We start from the raw sequence: 19931 nt of genomic DNA on the forward strand, positions 1-19931 counted from the left end.
CGAGGGGAGAGAGAGCGAGAAGAGAGAGAGTTGCGAGAGGAGAGAGGGCGAGAAGAGAGAGGGCGAGAGCGAGGAGAGAGGGCGAGAGCGAGGAGAGAGGGCGAGAGCGAGGAGAAGGGCGAGAGAGAGGAGAGGAGCGAGAGCGAGTAGAGGAGCGAGGAGCGAGGAGAGAGAGCGAGGATAGAGGGCGAGAGCAAGGAGAGAGAGCGAGAGCAAGGAGAGAGAGCGAGAGCAAGGAGAGAGAGCGAGAGCAAGGAGAGAGAGCGAGAGCAAGGAGAGAGAGCGAGAGCAAGGAGAGAGAGCGAGAGCAAGGAGAGAGAGCTGAGAGCAAGGAGAGAGAGCGAGAGCGAGGAGGAGCAGAGCGAGAGCAAGGAGCAAGAGCAAGCGAGAGAGAGCGAGAGCAAGGAGAGAGAGCGAGAGCAAGGAGAGAGAGCGTGAGCAAGGAGAGAGAGCGTGAGCAAGGAGAGAGAGCGTGAGCAAGGAGAGAGAGCGTGAGCAAGGAGAGAGAGCGAGAGCAAGGAGAGAGAGCGAGAGCAAGGAGAGAGAGCGAGAGCAAGGAGAGAGAGCGAGAGCAAGGAGAGAGAGCGAGAGCAAGGAGAGAGAGCGAGAGCAAGGAGAGAGCGAGAGCAAGGAGAGAGAGCGAGAGCAAGGAGAGAGAAGAGAGAGAGCAAGGAGAGAGAAGAGAGAGAGCAAGGAGAGAGAAGAGAGAGAGCAAGGAGAGAACGCGACAGAGAGTGCGACAGAGAGAGGGTTACGATCATAAGATCATTCCATGTACAATGACATGCTGTCCTGCTGAGGTGTGTGTATGTGTGTCCACTCACCCGAGGGCCAGAGCAATCTCCTCCAGCTGGGTCTTGTGGTCCTGCTGGCCATTCTGTGCAGACTTCATCTTGTACTGGACTTCATGAGCCACCTGGCTGTCCTGTAGAGACCATATCAATACACTGTCAGCTCACAGTGGCACGTCTGCCTGTGCCTGTCCGTCTGCCTGCCTGCTCATCCGCGCCTGTCCGTCCGCACGCCCATTTCTGTCCGCCCGCCCGCGCCTGTCCCCCCGCGTGCCCGTTTCTGTCTGTGCCCATTTCTGTCTGTGCCTGCCGACCTGTACGGCCGTTTGTCCGTGCCCGCCCACCTGTACGTCCGTTCCCGCCAGCCTGTACACCTGTTTGTCCGTGCCCGCCCACCTGTACGCTTGTTTGTCCGTGCCGCCCGCCTGTACACCTGTTTGTCCGTGCCCGCCCGCCTGTTTGTCCGAGCCCGCCCGCCTGTTTGTCTGTGCCCGCCCGCCTGTTTGTCCGTGCCCGCCCGCCTGTTTGTCCGTGCCCGCCCGCCTGTTTGTCCGTGCCCGCCCGCCTGTTTGTCCGTTGTTTGTCCGTGCCCGCCCGCCTGTTTGTCCGTTGTTTGTCCGTGCCCGCCCGCCCGCCTGTTTGTCCGTGCCCGCCCGCCTGTTTGTCCGTTGTTTGTCCGTGCCCCGCCCGCCTGTTTGTCCGTGCCCGCCCGCCTGTACGCCTGTTTGTCCGTGCCCGCCCGCCTGTTTGTCCGTGCCCGCCCGCCTGTACGCTTGTTTGTCCGTGCCCGCCCGCACGCCTGTTTGTCCGTGCCCGCCCACCCTGCACCTGTCCGCCCGTGCCTGTCCGCCCGCCAGCACTACACACCTGATTCAAATCAAAGCCAGATGATGAGTTGAATCAGGTGAGTAGTGCTAGGGCAAAAACCAAAATGTGCACCCCTGGGGCTCCCCAGGACCAGGATTGAGAACCACTGCTATAGGGCGTTGTGAGCAGAGCAGAAGAATTCCCATTGTAACAGGCAGACTAACTACAGTTGTCCCCTCCATCTCTCCCGCACCATGGCCATCCGGCGGGTCCTCTTGCCAATCTCCCTCTCCACCTGGTGCAGCTCCATGCTGAGCTGTTCGCTGGACACCAAGGCAGCGTTGCTGGAAACCCCCGCTGGCCCGGGCCACTTCCCCTGCTGGCCCTGATTCTCACATGGTTGGGAGGGCTGGGCCGCCAGGGCACTGACCTCCCTCTGAGGATGGGGAAGAGGCATCTCAGGGTTAATCAGGTCTTTTCCCAACGAATAACCCCTTCTCTACCATTACTTACACGCTTGGTTGCCCCCACACCAAAAAAGTTTTTGCCTTAATTGTTTTCAATGCAAAAAGTAGTGTTTGTCCCATATCTGTGTGTGTGTGTGTGTGTGTGTGTGTGTGTGAGAATACCCACCTCCATGCCGTGGATCTGGGTCTGTTGGGTGATCTGCTGGTTGACCTGTTGGAGCTCAATCTTCAGATGCTCTCTGTCCTGAGCTGGCATAGGCAGCCTGAGAGAGGGGAGAAGAGACCCAAGCCATCAGAGTTACTGATACATAACGCATTAATAGATGGATGGGTGCAGTGATGAGAGTGTTTGGTCGTACTTTTCACTGAAGTGTCCCTGAGAGGAGGAGCCAGTCTGGTGGGAGGGGTAGGAGGCGCTGCCCCAGCCTCCGTGGTGCCCATAGGAGAACTCTGCTGCTGGCAGACAACGACACGTTAACCACCAAATCGTATGTCTTAAACACGGTTTCGACTCGGTCATATTCATTTGTCCAATATGCTCATTTACTAAAGTCTTCTGTTGCAACCTCTAATGAGCTCAACCCAGATGACAGATTGATCAAAGTAAAGTTGTAAGTAAGTTGATTGGTCTCCCTACCGGCCATGTGCTTGGGTCCCTGGGCGGAGGCCATGGCCTGCACGGGGCCTGTCGTCTGGTAGCCTGTCTTGGAGGTGCGTGAGATGGCCCCGAAGCGCGACACGGTGGGCTGGGGGCCGAAGGGGATGATGGGGTCGTCGTCTTTTACCTCCGCCCCCCGCCTGGCCTGGGCCTCCATGGAGGGCTCCCCCCGTAGACCTTTACCATCCACATTCTACAGGGGCAGAATTTACAAGTGTCATTTAGCAGGCCTCTAATTTAGTCAGTAAGAGTAGCAGGCCCTCAATTGAACAATAATTGAACAGTCATTCTACAGATAGATGGGGGGAGAAAAATAACGGTATGGATGTGTGGGGGGACATTTAGCAGACATTCATCCAGAGTGAAATACAATAATGACAAAATGGACAGAACAACTAGCCATTTAACAGATGCTCTCATGCAGAGCGAATCAGAAAAACGAATAAGGGAGAGACGGGGGAGGGAAGATGGTGAAGGAGGAAAAGACAGGAAGAGAGAAAGAATGAGAAGAAAAAGGGATGGTAGAAGGGCCGAAAGAAAGCTAAAATCCTCCCAATCAAGGACATTTTCAACACTGTTCCTGTGATAACTGAACCAGTAATACTTTCAGAAACTCACTAAGACACACCGCCACTATTCCAGCTGTCACTCACCATCATCTCCATGGCACCAGGCACCATGATGTCTTTGGGCTTGGCGTCCTTGGTGACAATATAGGAGCCGATAGTGTCACAGGACCAGGGAGAATACTGGCCTGCGTAGTCCGGCTCCCTGCACTTCCCAAAGGCTTTGGAGGTTTCCTCCCCATACTACGGAGGCAGACACAGGTGTGTTAGTAAGTTACTCGTGCTAACAACACTGTGCAGCAACGCTAACAACACTGTGCAGCAACGCTAACAACACTGTGCAGCAACGCTCACAACGCTCACAACACTGTGCAGCAACGCTCACAACACTGTGCAGCAACGCTCACAACACTGTGCAGCAACGCTCACAACACTGTGCAGCAACGCTCACAACACTGTGCAGCAACGCTCACAACACTGTGCAGCAACGCTCACAACACTGTGCAGCAACGCTCACAACACTGTGCAGCAACGCTCACAACACTGTGCAGCAACGCTAAAAACACTGTGCAGCAACGCTCACAACACTGTATAGCAACGCTCACAACACTGTATAGCAACGCTCACAACACTGTATAGCAACACTCACAACACTGTATAGCAACGCTCACAACACTGTATAGCAACGCTCACAACACTGTACAGCAACGCTAACTTGGAAACAACTTGAAGGTGCTAAAAGGCATTTTAGAAAAGTGTCATACAGGGCAGAATAAGATAAAATAGTATATTTTTTGTGAAACAGGGTCGTCGCTAGATAAGAGTGTCATAGCTAAAACGGCATCAAAAGCCCTGTTTTGTAAACGTTATAAAATGATTCTAGTTTCACTTCCCAATTAGATAATGTCATGACATTAATCCTCCCAGTTGGGAGTTTGGAAGGCTTACACTTATCAACAGTAACAGTTTGTTTTTGGTCTTTACCACGCAGAGCTCTGACTCTTTAATGTAGGGGTTTCGCAAACTTTTTTGGGCTGGGGACCCATTTTGTGATAGCAAATTTATCAGGGACCTCTCACAATCAGAACACAACTGGAGTGCAATAAAAAGAGTCTACAAGGAGTTGTACTATGACGTCTGCAGTGCGTGGCTGGACAAACCAAGTGTATTGACAGAGCCCGGGATAGAACATTTAAAAAGGCCTCTTGGCATCAGAGAGAAAATGTTGCAGTTTTCAAGATAATTCCCAACAATTCTACAAATGTTTTCATGAGATATTTTTCGTTGTTGCAGCTTTAAAGCTAATATCCTGTAATTATACACTTTTTGCCACGAGGTAGAGAGAAAACTTTGCAGTTTTAAAGCTTAAAATACAGTGTATTTATGCAAAATAGTTTTGGGGAATAGTTTAAAGTAGCAAAAGTGATAATTGGTGGAGTACTGTGGATACCAATATCCCTGGTAGCCTCCCAGGCCCATGTTGCCCGGGGTTAAGAACATAGATTGTTGATTCATAATATTACACACTTTAAACTTATTCCACGGATTCCTTGGCCAAATGTCACTTAAGATTTGGTTAGTGATATAGTATATTTTTCAGATCTTGCCGCGGACCCCCTGCAGTACCGCCACAGACCTTTGGGTTACGTTATGTAACCCCGGTTCTCTGAAGGAGATGAGGAAGACACCTCACTATGGGACACGCCCTCTTTTATGGGTCATTGGTTGAAGCATTATTCAAATCATGCCCAACAGGCCAATCAGAGGATTGTGGGTGTACACCCTGCGTGTCTATATAACACTCTGCACTGCTCTGGTTTCCTCATTCTATGCCACTTCGCATTTCTATTTGGTTACTATCTGGTTACTAGCCCGTTAAGGAGCTTTCTTCTCAACTTAACTGTTCCTCTCGGTGTGGGTTACCACCCCACCACGGAGCATTGGGTGGCTTATTTAGTATTTTCAGGAATTCTGCTAACATCAGCTTCACTTTATCGAGTGAAGTTACCTCAGTTTGTTAGCAGCACCTTTTGTCGTCGGCTAGCTACAGTACACCTGTTGCCTGGCCTACACACAACTGGTGTTGTTAGCTAGCTAGCTCCACTGCTTTAGCATCCCGCTAATAGCAGGTTCCCACAAATCTTTGCTACTTCTACCCAGGGTCTGTAGCTTTCTGTCAGTACCCATCGTGTTTTAGCAAGCAACCTCTGGGCTAAACTGCCATATGGCTTGTTTGGCTAGCACGAACGGTGCTTTTTCTTCAGTGTGTTACCCAGCATTGAAGCACCATCCCTTTAAAAGTCCCCCGTAAAAGATAACCCAGCCGTGAGTTCTACCTCGAGTTAGTTGGTTTACACACCGTCCCATAGTGAGATGTCGAACCGAGTCGACTGAAAGAGAACCCACTTTGAGAACCCCTGCTTTAATGTGTTGATCCTGAGTGACCTAAGTTGTGTGTGTTGGTCTTACCTCTGGGGGGTAGTCACTAGGGAAGGCATGGGGAAGGGTGGGGGAGGCAGCGAAGGGTGGTGGGGAGATGACCTTCCTCTCTTCTAGTTGGGCCATCAGCTCCTTGCGGCGGTGGTGCAGGTAGTCCAGGCTGGGCTGGGAGGAACGTCTGTACTGCTCCTAGATAACACACCACAAGACACAGTTTATCAGACATGTTGAGGGGTATATGGGTGTAGGCTGTTTGAGGGGTATGGGGTGTAGCGGATGTTGAGGGGTATATGGGGTGTAGCGGATGTTGAGGGGTATATGGGGTGTAGCGGATGTTGAGGGGTATATGGGGGTGTAGCGATGTTGAGGGGTATATGTGGTTGTAGCGGATGTGAGGGGTATAGGGGGTGTAGCGGATGTTGAGGGGTATATGGGGTGTAGCGGATGTTGAGGGGTATATGGGGTGTAGCGGATGTTGAGGGGTATATGGGGTGTAGCGGATGTTGAGGGTATATGGGGGTGTAGCGGATGTTGAGGGGTATATGGGGTGTAGCGGATGTTGAGGGGTATATGGGGTGTAGCGGATGTTGAGGGGTATATGGGGTGTAGCGGATGTTGAGGGGTATATGGGGTGTAGCGGATGTTGAGGGGTATATGGGGTGTAGCGGATGTTGAGGGGTATATGGGGTGTAGCGGATGTTGAGGGGTATATGGGGTGTAGCGGATGTTGAGGGGTATATGGGGTGTAGCGGATGTTGAGGGGTATATGGGGGTGTAGCGGATGTTGAGGGGTATATGGGGTGTAGCGGATGTTGAGGGGTATATGGGTATGTAGCGGATGTTGAGGGGTATATGGGGTTGTAGCGGATGTTGAGGGGTATTGGGTGTAGCGGATGTTGAGGGGTATATGGGGTGTAGCGGATGTTGAGGGGTATATGGGGGTGTAGCGGATGTTGAGGGGTATATGGGGTGTAGCGGATGTTGAGGGGTATATGGGGTGTAGCGGATGTTGAGGGGTATATGGGGTTGTAGCGGATGTTGAGTGGGTATATGGGGGTGTAGCGGATTGTTGAGGGGTATATGGGGTGTAGCGGATGTTGAGGGGTATATGGGGTGTAGCGGATGTTGAGGGTATATTGGGGGGTGTAGCGGATGTGAGGGGTATATGGGGTGTAGCGGATGTAGAGGGGATAGGGTTGAGGGGGTTATGGGTGTGTAGCGGATGTTGAGGGGTATATGGGTGTTGTAGCGGATGTTGAGGGTATATGGGGTGTAGCGGATGTTGAGGGGTATATGGGGTGTAGCGGATGTGAGGGGTATATGGGGTGTAGCGGATGTTGAGGGGTATATGGGGTGTTAGCGGGATGTTGAGGGTATATGGGGGTGTAGCGGATTTGAAGGGTATATGGGGTGTAGCGGATGTTGAGGGGTATATGATGGGGTGTAAGGCGGATGTTGAGGGGTATATGGGGTGTAGCGGATGTTGAGGGGTATATGGGGTGGTAGCGGATGTTGAGGGGTATATGGGGTGTAGGCGGATGTTGAATGGGTATATGGGGTGTAGCGGATGTTGAGGGGTATATGGGGTGTAGCGGATGTTGAGGGGTATATGGGGTGTAGCGGATGTTGAGGGGGTATATGGGGTGTAGCGGATGTTGAGGGGTATATGGGGTTGTAGCGGATGTTGAGGGGTATATGGTGTGTAGCGGATGTTGAGGGGTATATGGGGTGTAGCGGATGTTGAGGGTATATGGGTGTAGCGGATGTTGAGGGGTATATGGGGTGTAGCGGATGTTGAGGGGTATAGGGGTGTAGCGGATGTTGAGGGGTATATGGGGTGTAGCGGATGTTGAGGGGTATATGGGGTATAGCGGATGTTGAGGGGTATATGGGGTGTAGTGGATGTTGAGGGGTATAGTGGATGTTGAGGGGCATATGGGGTATAGTGGATGTTGAGGGGTATATGGGGTGTAGTGGATGTTGAGGGGTATATGGGGTGTAGTGGATGTTGAGGGGTATATGGGGTGTAGTGGATGTTGAGGGGTATAGTGGATGTTGAGGGGTATATGGGGTGTAGTGGATGTTGAGGGGTATATGGGGTGTAGTGGATGTTGAGGGGTGTAGTGGATGTTGAGGGGTATAGTGGATGTTGAGGGTATATGGGGTATAGTGGATGTTGAGGGTATATGGGGTGTAGTGGATGTTGAGGGGTAGATGGGGTATAGTGGATGTTGAGGGGTATATGGGGTGTAGTGGATGTTGAGGGGTATATGGGGTGTAGTGGATGTTGAGGGGTAGATGGGGTGTAGTGGATGTTGAGGGGTAGATGGGTGTAGTGGATGTTGAGGGGTATATGGGGTGTAGTGGATGTTGAGGGGTATATGGGGTGTAGTGGATGTTGAGGGGTATATGGGGTGTAGTGGATGTTGAGGGGTAGATGGGGTATAGTGGATGTTGAGGGTATATGGGGTGTAGTGGATGTTGAAGGGTAGATGGGGTATAGTGGATGTTGAGGGGTATATGGGGTGTAGTGGATGTTGAGGGGTAGATGGGGTGTAGTGGATGTTGAGGGGTAGATGGGGTGTAGTGGATGTTGAGGGGTATATGGGGTATAGTGGATGTTGAGGGTATATGGGGTGTAGTGGATGTTGAGGGGTAGATGGGGTGTAGTGGATGTTGAGGGGTATATGGGGTGTAGAGGATGTTGAGGGGTATATGGGGTGTAGAGGATGTTGAGGGGTATATGGGGTGTAGTGGATGTTGAGGGGTATATGGGGTATAGTGGATGTTGAGGGTAGATGGGGTGTAGTGGATGTTGAGGGGTAGATGGGGTGTAGTGGATGTTGAGGGGTATATGGGGTGTAGTGGATGTTGAGGGGTATATGGGGTATAGTGGATGTTGAGGGGTAGATGGGGTGTAGTGGATGTTGAGGGTATATGGGGTGTAGTGGATGTTGAGGGGTAGATGGGGTGTAGTGGATGTTGAAGGGTATATGGGGTGTAGTGGATGTTGAAGGGTATATGGGGTGTAGTGGATGTTGAGGGTATATGGGGTGTAGTGGATGTTGAGGGGTATATGGGGTGTAGTGGATGTTGAGGGGTATATGGGGTGTAGTGGATGTTGAGGGTATATGGGGTGTAGTGGATGTTGAGGGGTAGATGGGGTGTAGTGGATGTTGAGGGGTATATGGGGTGTAGTGGATGTTGAGGGGTAGATGGGGTGTAGTGGATGTTGAGGGGTAGATGGGGTGTAGTGGATGTTGAGGGGTAGATGGGGTGTAGTGGATGTTGAGGGGTAGATGGGGTGTAGTGGATGTTGAGGGGTAGATGAGGTGTAGTGGATGTTGAGGGTAGATGGGGTGTAGTGGATGTTGAGGGGTATATGGGGTGTAGTGGATGTTGAGGGGTAGATGGGGTGTAGTGGATGTTGAGGGGTAGATGGGGTGTAGTGGATGTTGAGGGGTAGATGAGGTGTAGTGGATGTTGAGGGGTATATGGGGTGTAGTGGATGTTGAGGGGTAGATGGGGGTGTAGTGGATGTTGAGGGGTAGATGGGGTGTAGTGGATGTTGAGGGGTAGATGGGGTGTAGTGGATGTTGAGGGGTAGATGGGGTGTAGTGGATGTTGAGGGTAGATGGGGTGTAGTGGATGTTGAGGGGTATATGGGGTGTAGTGGATGTTGAGGGGTATATGGGGTGTAGTGGATGTTGAGGGGTATATGGGGTGTAGTGGATGTTGAGGGTAGATGGGGTGTAGTGGATGTTGAGGGGTATATGGGGTGTAGTGGATGTTGAGGGGTATATGGGGTGTAGTGGATGTTGAGGGGTATATGGGGTGTAGCGGATGTTGAGGGGTATATGGGGTGTAGTGGATGTTGAGGGGTATATGGGGTGTAGTGGATGTTGAGGGTAGATGGGGTGTAGTGGATGTTGAGGGGTATATGGGGTGTAGTGGATGTTGAGGGGTATATGGGGTGTAGTGGATGTTGAGGGGTATATGGGGTGTAGTGGATGTTGAGGGTATATGGGGTGTAGTAGATGTTGAGGGTATATGGGGTGTAGTAGATGTTGAGGGTAGATGGGGTGTAGTGGATGTTGAGGGTAGATGGGGTGTAGTGGATGTTGAGGGGTATATGGGGTGTAGTGGATGTTGAGGGGTATATGGGGTGTAGTGGATGTTGAGGGGTATATGGGGTGTAGTGGATGTTGAGGGGTAGATGGGGTGTAGTGGATGTTGAGGGGTATATGGGGTGTAGTGGATGTTGAGGGGTATATGGGGTGTAGTGGATGTTGAGGGGCATATGGGGTGTAGTGGATGTTGAGGGGTATATGGGGTGTAGTGGATGTTGAGGGGTATATGGGGTGTAGTGGATGTTGAGGGGTAGATGGGGTGTAGTGGATGTTGAGGGGTATATGGGGTGTAGTGGATGTTGAGGGGTATATGGGGTGTAGTGGATGTTGAGGGGCATAATACTCAGTATTTCCATAATGACACTAAACTACCAGCATCTTAATGATTAGTACCACGCATATAAAAATGCATACTATCATTAAAACGATTAAATATATCAGACTTCTGGTTAACTAACGAGACAAGTGTAAATTTCAAGGAAACTGCAGCTCACAAGACAACAACTACATAGTAGTCAGTCAGTGTATATGTTCACCAACGGTCACCAACCTCCATCCTGGAGTGTTACAGGGTGCGCTAACACACCCTGACTCAACTGATCAACTGCTCATCAAGATTTTAGACAGGTTGAATAGGGTTTTACTGTTGGCCTGAACCAAAAGTCTACATACCTGGGTTGCTGACCACAGACGTACACACAGAGAAATTTGACAGATTGTGGAGAAACCAAACTCACCCTGACGTTGGACCTCATAGATTGGGGCTGGGCCCCAGTTGGGTAGTATCCTTCTGGGGGGTACCTCTCCCTGGTCACCTGCTCCTGGTGGTAGAGGTGGTTAGGGGGCACGTCCAGCGGAGCAGGGCTCATCCGGACCATGTCGTCCCTCTGCGAGGGGTATGGCTGGGGGCCAGGGTAAGGGCCGTGGCGGCCCCGGGTGTCATAGTGGGGAAGGTAGGAGTAGGGGGGGGTGGAGTGGGGAGCTGGGTAAGGGCGCTCGGTAGGGCCATAGCCGGGATAGGGGTCCTGGTAGGGGGGTCCAGCGGGCTCGCTGGGGGTAGGGAGGCTTCGGATGTAGCGCTGGGTGGAGTACTGGGGGGGCTGCTGGCAGGGGTATCCTGGAGGACACGTTGACATGTTGATTTTCTTTACATGTTTTAGGTTCATATCGGTAATTCAGCAAAATCATAGGTTCAAAACACATTTTCTATTGACAGAGCTGAAATCAGTTGCTGGGAAATAATAAAACAGAAAATGTTCGCCATCAAATAAAATAAATGAAATGCACTACAGCAAACAAACAAACATTTGAACAACATAAAACATTTAATCAACGTTCAGCCTCACCTTGGGGGTACTGCGAAGGCTCGTACTGGGAGGCGGAGGGCAGTGGGCGTGAGTCGGAGTAGTACATGTCAGGCAGCTGCTGGGGGTACATCTGAGGCCCCCGGGGCATCACACCTACGGGAATCTGTTTGGGCATGGGGTCCCCTGGCCCCCTGGGGTGGCCCATGGCAAGGTGGGGCTGGAGGAACCCTTGTTTGGGCCCCGATTCCAGACTGAGGAAAGAAAAACAGAGTTCTGAATAATGCTACAACAAGTTTTTGCATCAATGTAAAAAAAAAAGTGCCAGATTTTATAGCTAAAACTGGGTGGGTTTCCCACTTACGAATCAGGGGGCGATCTCGGGGAGCTGCTGCTCCCGCCGTCCATCTTAGGCTTGCACAACAGGTCGTAGGTCACGGCGTCCGTGCCGCGGGTGATGAGCTGGGGCATGGGGTGTCCAGCCGAGCCGTTGGTAAGGGGCGAGGGTTTCCGGGTCACCCCCATGTCCAGAGGGAGACAGTCATCCGACAGCAGGCCGGATGAGCCAGGGAGGCGAGCCGCCAAACGCTTGTTCATCTTACGGTACCTACGAACATAAAATACAGTTATCCTTGTGACCTGAGTGGCCTGCTATAAACGTAAAACACAGTAGTTATATAGTGGCTATAAAAACAGAAGTCATCCTACTGTAGATTAAAAATAGTTGACTCTACACCAACGGAATAGGTTTTAAAACAGTGGCCTACTAAGCAATAACTCCATAGACTATAAACTAAGAATGAGGTCATCTGAGGAAAATAGGATTTGGGTACATTGATGCAAATGGAAGAGAGAGCAGAGTTTGTGGCATTTTTGATTGTTTTATTTAACCTTCACTTAACTAGGCAAGTCAGTTAAGAACAAATTCTTATTTTACAATGATGGCCTACCAAAAGGCCCCCTGCGGGGATGGAGGCCTGGGATTAAAAATATATAAATAAATACAATATAAATAGGACAAAACACACACTACAACAAGAGAGACAACACTACATAAAGAGAGACCTAAGACGACAACATAGCAAGGCAGCAACACATGACAACACAGCATGGTAGCAACACAACATGGTAGCAGCACAAAACATGGTACAAACATTATTGGGCACAGACAACAGCACAAAGGGCAAGAAGGTAGAGACAACAATACATCACACAAATAAGCCACAAGTGTCAGTAAGAGTGTCCATGACTGAGTCTTTTTATTTCAATTCAAAGGGTGCTGGTTGTGAGATGTGGATATTTATATAATAAAAATATAAACGCAACATTGAACAACTTCAAATATTTTACAGAGTTCCAGTTCATAGAAGGAAATCAGTCATTCAAATATATTACTTAGGCCCTAATCTATGGATTTGCCATGGCTGGCAGGGGCGTAGCCATGGGTGGGCATAGGACCACCCACTGGGGAGCTAGGCCTAGCCAATCAGAATGAGTTTTTCCCCACAAAAGGGCTTTATTACAGACAGAAATATTCCTCAGCATCCCCCCTCCACCTCCTCAGACAACCCCGCAGGTGAAGAAGCCGGATGTGGAGGTCCTGGGTTGACATGGTTACACGTGGTCTGGTTGGATGTCTTGCCAAATTCTCTAAAACAACGTTGGAGGCAGCTTATAATAGAGAAATGAACATTAAATTCTCTGGCAACAGCTCTGTAGAACATTCCTCCAGTCTGCATGCCAATTGCAGGTTCCCTCAACTTGAGACATCTGTGGCATTATGTGTGACAGAACTGCACATTTTAGAGTGGCTTTTATTGTCCCCAGCACAAGTTGCACCTGTGTAATGACCATGCCATTTAATAAGCTCCTTGATATTCCACACCTGTCAGGTGGATGGATTATCTTTGCAAAGGAGAAATGCCAGGATGTAAACAAATTTTAGCAAAAAATTGCACCGGGCCTCCCACTATCTATTCTGGTTAGAGCCAGTTTGCGCAGTACTGTGAAGGGAGTAGTACACAGCGTTGTACGAAATCTTCAGTTTCTTGGCAATTTCTCGCATTCAATAGCCTTTATTTCTCAGAACAAGAATAGACTGACGAGTTTCAGAAGAAAGTGCTTTGTTTCTGGCCATTTTGAGCCTGTAATCGAACCCACAAATGCTGATGCTCCAGATACTCAACTAGTCTAAAGAAGGCCAGTTTTATTGCTTCTTTAATCAGCACAACAGTTTTCAGCTGTGCTAACATAAATGCAAAAGGGTTTTCTAATAATGAATTAGCCTTTTAAAATGATAAACTTGGATTAGCTAACACAACGTGTCATTGGAACACAGGAGTGATGGTTGCTGATAATGGGCCTCTGTATGCCTATGCAGATATTCCATAAGAATCAGCCATTTCCAGCTACAATAGTCATTTGCAACATTAACAATGTCTACACTGAAGTTCTGATACATGCAATGTTATTTTAATGGACAAACAATGTGCTTTTCTTTCAAAAACAAGGACATTTCTAAGTGACTCCAAACTTTTGAACGGTAGTGTATATATAATATATATTTCTGCAGATGGAGGGGGGGACTTACTTCTCCAGCTCCTCCTGAGAGTGGGCGAAGGTACAGCTGGCTCCTCGGGGACAGCCCCCCTTCTGCTTCATGTCCCGACACATGTACGTCTTGTATTTACTGTGCTGGGGAGGCTAGAGACAGAAAAACATATCCAATAGAATAATAGTGTCATTTTTAAGTGCAACATTCCAAATATCTGGAACAGTATTCATAAAACGTCTCAAAGTAGGAGTGCTGATCCAGGATCAGTTTAGCCTTTTATTTCGATCATAATTAATAAGGTTACATGGACAGGATGACGCAGTATGAATACGGGCCCTGATCAGTGACAATGAGCCAGAGTGAGAGACGGACCTGTTGTGGGTCGGCGCCCTTCTTGCTGTGGTTCTGGATGAAGTCCACCAGGCCGTGGACCACCGTCTTCACCGCCACCAGACCCTTCTCCAGCTGCTCCCACGTGGGAGGGGGGGCGTCTAGAGAGCCAGAGAGTAGGGGAGATATGAGTAAATACTTGACATGAAGGAGTATAAGACACATTATAATAGTGATGCTGATAACTTGGACATCTGGGACTGTTGTCAGCAATAACAATAACATTACAATATAAATTATTGAAAAAGGCATTGCACGCAAAGTACTAAACCAAACAAATAGTCTTCACACCCTCTCTTTCATACATAGGCTATTGCTTAAAGGGCTCTTAAAGGCCCAGTGCAGTCAAATACTGGATTTTCTTTTATATACCGTACTGTTATATACAGTACTAGTCAAAGTTTGGACACACCTACTCATTCCAAGGTTTTTCTTTATTTGTACTATTTTCTACATTGTAGAAAAATAGTGAAGACATCAAAACTATGAAATAACACATATAGAATCATGTAGTACCCAAAAAAGGATTAAACAAATCGAAAACATATTTTATATTTGAGATTCTTCAAAGTAGTCACCCTTTTCCCTTGATGACAGCTTTACACACTCTTGGCATTCTCTCAACCAGCTTCATGAGGTAGTCAACTGGAATGCATTTCAATTAACAGGTGTGCCTTGTTAAAAGTTAATATTTGTGGAATTTCTTTCCTTTTCAATACGTTTTAGCCAATCAGTTGTGTTGTGAGGTAGGGGTGGTATACAGAAGATAGCTTGGTAAAAGACCAAATCCATATTACGGCAAGAACAACTCAAATAAGCAAAGAGAAACAAGAGTCCATCATCACTAAGACATCAATGCGGAAAATGTCAAGAACTTTGAAAGTTTCTTCAAGTGCAGTCGCAAAAACCATCAAGCGCTATGATGAAACTGGCTCTCATGAGTACCGCCACAGGAAAGGAAGACCCAGAGTTACCCCTGTTACAGAGGATATGTTCATTAGAGTTATCAGCCTCAGAAATTAGAGCCCAAATAAATTATTTACAGAGTTCAAGTAACAGACAAATCTTAACATCAACTGTTCCGAGGAGACTGCGTGAATCAGGCCTTCATGGTCAAGCTGCTGCAAAGAAACCACTACTAAAGGACACCAATAAGAAGAGCAGCCAACAAATGCTCAGCATATGTGGGAACTCCTTCAAGACTGTAGGAAAAACATTCCAAGTGAAACTGGTTGAGAGAATGCCAAGAGTGTGCAAAGTTGTCATCAAGGCAAAGGATGGCTACTTTGAAGAATCTCAAATATAAAATATATTTTGATTTGTTTAACACTTTTTTGGTTAATACATGATTCCATATGTGTTATTTCATAGTGTTGATGTCTTGACTATTATTCTACAATGTAGAAAATAGTAAAAATAAAGCAAAACCCTTGAATGAGTAGGTGTGTCAACACTTTTGACTGGTGTGTGACACACACACACAATAATAACACTGTGAAATAGTGGAAAATGATGATAATGCCCTTTTAGTGTAAGAGTGGTTTGGTGGCATAGTGTTTTGGCCTGCCGAGTGACATCACCAGGCAGTAAATTATTTAATAGACCAATAAGAAAGAGAGTTAATACTAGGGCCCAGAGTAAAATATTTGCATATTATTAGTAGATTTGGATAGAAAACACTCTGACGTTTCTAAAACTGTTTGAATGATGTCTGTGAGTATAACAGAACTCATATGGCAGGCAAAAACCTGAGAAAAATCCAACCAGGAAGTGGGAAATCTGACAATTGTAGTTCTTCTTTTGAATCCCTATCGAAACTACAGTGTCTGTGGGGTCACGTTGCACTTCCTAAGGCTTCCATTGGCTGTCAACAGCCTTTAGAAACGTGTTTCATCCTTCTCCTGTTACTGGGCAGAAAATAGGAGCTCAGTCAATGAGTGGACTGCCTATGGACAAAGGACATGGTGATGAGCGAGCCCGCCAGCACGCCCCTCCTTTTTCTTCGTGAATGAATACGCTATTGTCCGGTTGGAATATTATCAACGTTTTATGTTAAAAAGACCCTAAGGATTGATTGTAAACATCGTTTGACATGTTTCTACGAATGGTAATGGAACTATTTGACTTTGTCTCTGGTACTGCGCTCGCGCGTTATGCCTTTGGATAGTGATCTGAACGCACAAACAAAACGGAGGTATTTGGACATAAATATGAAGTATTTCGAACAAAACGAAAATTTCTTGTGGAAGTTGGAGTCCTCGGAGTGCATTCTGACAAGATCAGGTAAAAAAAAGAGAGAATATTTATAATACTAATTCAGGGTTTTGTTGATGCCAGAACTTGGCAGGTAGCTGTATAGCTTGCTTCGATGGCTGAGCTATGTACTCAGAATATTGAACAATGTGCTTTCTCCATAAGGTTATTTTGAAATCTGACAAAGCGGTTGCGTCAAGGAGTAGTGTATCTATAATTCTTTCAATAACTGTTGTAAATTTGATCAGTGTTTATGATGAGTATTTTTATAAATTGATGTGCATATTCACCGCAAGTTTTGGTGGGAATACATTTTCTGAACATCACGCGCCAATGTAAAATGTTTTTGGATATAAATATGAACTTTATCGAGCAAAACATACATGTATTATATAACATGAAGTCCTATGAGTGCCATCTGATGAAGATCATCAAAGGTTAGTGAATATTTTAGCTGTACTTTTGGTTTTTGTGATGCATGTCCTTGCTTGGAAAATGGCTGTGTAGTTTTTCTTGTGAAGTTTATGTCCTAACATAATCTAATTTTATGCTTTCGCCGTAAAGCCTTTTTGAAATCGGACAATGTGGTTAGATTAACGAGAGTCTTATCTTTAAAATGGTGTAAAATAGTTGATTTTGGGAAAATTTTATTATGAGATTATTGCTGTTTTGTATTTCCCACCATGCTATTTCACTGGCTGTTGAATAGTGTGTCCCGCAAAAGTCCTTAAATGAAATGGTCCAATACTGAAAGATTGTAATGACATATAGGTCAAAATCCATGGGTGAGATGAGTCTTAAGGGCCAGTGAGGCATGCCTATTTGAATCAGTCTGATAACACAACTAACAAACACACCCAACCTGTTCTACACTGATTGATTGATTCATGACTACTTAACTAGTGGAAAGTACTGGGCAGCATTTAATTCCAGAAAGTTAGAGAAAGCTCCCTCCCCTCTGCCTGTGTTCCCTGCCCTTCACTGATCTGATGGGGCTGAAAAGGGGAAAGCAAAAGTTCCTGGTACTGCTTTCATCCATTTTAGCCCTATCAGTTCCATAATGGGGACACAGAAAAAGGGAGGTTGAGGGAGGTGGCAACATTTGGGAATGGAATACAACCCCAGTATGTCTGGTCTGAATTCTATTTTCAGTTGTATTCATTGTTGAAGGTAGAATAAGAATGTAGGTGTTGAGTATGCGTGTCTGTGTCTCTCTCACCGGGGCTAGGGTCGATGTTGGCCAGTAGTTCCAGGTGTGGTCGGAGCTGGTTAAGGTTGGCGGGGTCGCCCGTCCTCTGCAAGGCGATGGTCAGCTCCTGAACGCTCTGGGCAAACGACGCTGGCGTTTGCAACTGGAGGGACACAGGATGGGAAAGGGTTAACGTAAATCCTATCAGCATCTGAGTGCCTGAACCTGGATCTTCTACCACTTTGTGTGGATATGATCATTCCTGTCCTCCTTGATCCTATTAGCATTGGTTGAAATAATATGTTTTCTACTGTGACATCAGAGTGCTGCTCCTTTAGTGGAAGCTCAGTACAATGTCTCTTATGTGGTTTCATGTGTGTCATACAGACAAATTCAAACTGATAAGCAGATGTTTACATGAGTTAATGTGGGATTTTTGTGAATGTGTGTCTGAATAAGTAATGGACACAGACACACACACCTTGTTGATACTGAACCACACAGGAGGTTGGTGACACCTTAATTGGGGAGAATGGGCTCGTGGTAATGACTGGAGCGGAATAGGTGGAATGGTATCAAATACGTCAAACACATGGTTTCCAGGTGTTTGATGCCATTCCATTTGCGCCGATCCAGCCATTATTATGAGCCGTCCTCCCCTCGGCAGCCTCCTGTGTAATTAACAATACGACGTACATCAGGGATCATCAACTAGATTCAGGGCGGGCAGATTTGTTTCTTGAGCGGATGGTCAGGGGGCTGGAACATAATTACAACTAATTTGTAGACCGCAAATTGACCGCAAGAAGCCCAAACAGATATAATATTTGACTAAAACATAATCATTTCAAACATTGCTTACATTTGTATACGATCACAAATATCTCTCTATTATGTGTGGGAATTCTTAGGAAAATATTTCTTTTTTTTGGCTCAGAAAACCTGGGGGGCAAAATAAAAATCAACCGTGGGACGCCAATTGGGGAACCCTGACGTACATGACAACAACTTCTAGGACCAGTAACACACACCTTGTCAATGATGGACTGCATGTGGGACTTGTGGGACTGGTCCCCATAGAGCAGGGAGGACCACTGGTCGGGAGCGATGCGGAGGCCGCCCTCCATGGCGATCTGCACAATCTGGGAGTCGTGTTCGCGCCGCAGTGCCTCATACGTCCTGAACTCCTCTTTCAGCTGCATCAGGGACGAGTCCTCGTCGCGCTTCGTCACCTATGCATCCGTGGAGAGAGGGAGGGGTACATTAAGGTACCGTTTCTCTAAATGGTGGGTCAGGATCAGGTGGTTGGTTGCAGCTGGTCCAGAAAGATTTTGGAAGGTCATGGCACAAAAATGTTTGGGAACCACAAGGCCTTTGCTGGGTCATGTTCACCGAAGCAAACATTTAAAAACGCTGAGCAACGGAAAACAGAAATCTGTGCTTCTTGTTGGGCAAGTTCAGTCAGTAGCTCCTAGTTTCCGTCCGGTTTCCTGTTTGGTGCCTAGTGAACACGACCCAGACCCAGGGTCTGCGTTTCTGTATGTCATACAGGTAGTCAGACATACCTTGAAGCAGGAGGCCCTGTAGAGGAGCTGCACCACGTGGCCTATGCTGGTCTTGGAGGCCTGGGGGAAGCGTGGCTCTAACCTCTGGACCACAAACAGCACCAGAACCTTCCTGGACAGGGCCAAGCCATCCTCCAGAGCCAGCAGCACCAGCTTCAGAGCCTCCTCCTGCATGGCTAGGAGGGAGAAGGAAGCAGGTGGATTATTAGACCACAAATACACACATCAATTCAGACAGTTATGCAATAGACAACATATACAAACACTTACACTAGTAAATGTCATTGGATAAGACAGCGTTTCTCGAAACTCACCTTGTGGACCCCCAAACATCTCACAATTTTGTTGTAGATCTGAACTAGCAGTGATTTAACTAGTCAAGGGCTTGAGGATTAGATCACTAGTTGAATCAGGTCTGATAGCTATGGAATAGATCAAATGGAAGAGTTGGGGTTCTCCAAGGAAAGGTTTGAGAAACTCTGTTATAGTCAGGGCGGGTGCGTGTGTGTAACTTCCTCTCATCTTACCTGGGCCCAAGAACTGGCAGCCCCGGGCCCGGACGGCAGCCCACAAGTTGGATGACAATTGCTGGGGGTTCTGGTGCTGTAGGATGAGCTCTGTGACCGTGCGCTCCCCCAGAGACCTGGCTGCCCTCATGGCCCGCACCCGGCCCTCCTCCTCCACCAGCTGACAGTGGACCAGGGTCACCAGCTTCCTCTGCATGGGCCGACTCAGCATGCTCTGGGCTGTGCTGCTTAGGCCCACCCCTGGGGAGAGAAGGACGGAGGGTGGAGAGAGGGAGACAGACACACACCATT

The 19931-nt window shown here is 48.0% G+C and overlaps 1 protein-coding gene across 3 annotated transcripts in view; it reads right to left on the reverse strand.

Moving 5' to 3' along the window:
* LOC115169915 (roquin-1) overlaps nucleotides 1-19931 on the reverse strand; it is a 33224-nt gene that overhangs the window by 5649 nt on the left and 7644 nt on the right. Inside the window, exons 4-19 of one of the 3 annotated variants that reach the window (XM_029726033.1) lie at nucleotides 19641-19880; nucleotides 19114-19289; nucleotides 18580-18780; nucleotides 17579-17711; nucleotides 14089-14207; nucleotides 13753-13865; nucleotides 11527-11769; nucleotides 11205-11416; nucleotides 10596-10975; nucleotides 5759-5917; nucleotides 3377-3532; nucleotides 2703-2916; nucleotides 2425-2521; nucleotides 2232-2328; nucleotides 1852-2034; nucleotides 825-925 (exon numbers count right to left, since the gene is read on the reverse strand). In XM_029726033.1, the coding sequence (XP_029581893.1) occupies nucleotides 825-925; nucleotides 1852-2034; nucleotides 2232-2328; nucleotides 2425-2521; nucleotides 2703-2916; nucleotides 3377-3532; nucleotides 5759-5917; nucleotides 10596-10975; nucleotides 11205-11416; nucleotides 11527-11769; nucleotides 13753-13865; nucleotides 14089-14207; nucleotides 17579-17711; nucleotides 18580-18780; nucleotides 19114-19289; nucleotides 19641-19880 (2824 nt within the window). The remainder of the gene's footprint in view (nucleotides 1-824; nucleotides 926-1851; nucleotides 2035-2231; nucleotides 2329-2424; nucleotides 2522-2702; nucleotides 2917-3376; nucleotides 3533-5758; nucleotides 5918-10595; nucleotides 10976-11204; nucleotides 11417-11526; nucleotides 11770-13752; nucleotides 13866-14088; nucleotides 14208-17578; nucleotides 17712-18579; nucleotides 18781-19113; nucleotides 19290-19640; nucleotides 19881-19931) is intronic. The other 2 variants (XM_029726035.1, XM_029726034.1) reach the window with 2 other exon arrangements.

This window comes from Salmo trutta, chromosome 31 (assembly GCF_901001165.1).
Source record: "Salmo trutta chromosome 31, fSalTru1.1, whole genome shotgun sequence".
NCBI lineage: Eukaryota > Metazoa > Chordata > Actinopteri > Salmoniformes > Salmonidae > Salmo > Salmo trutta.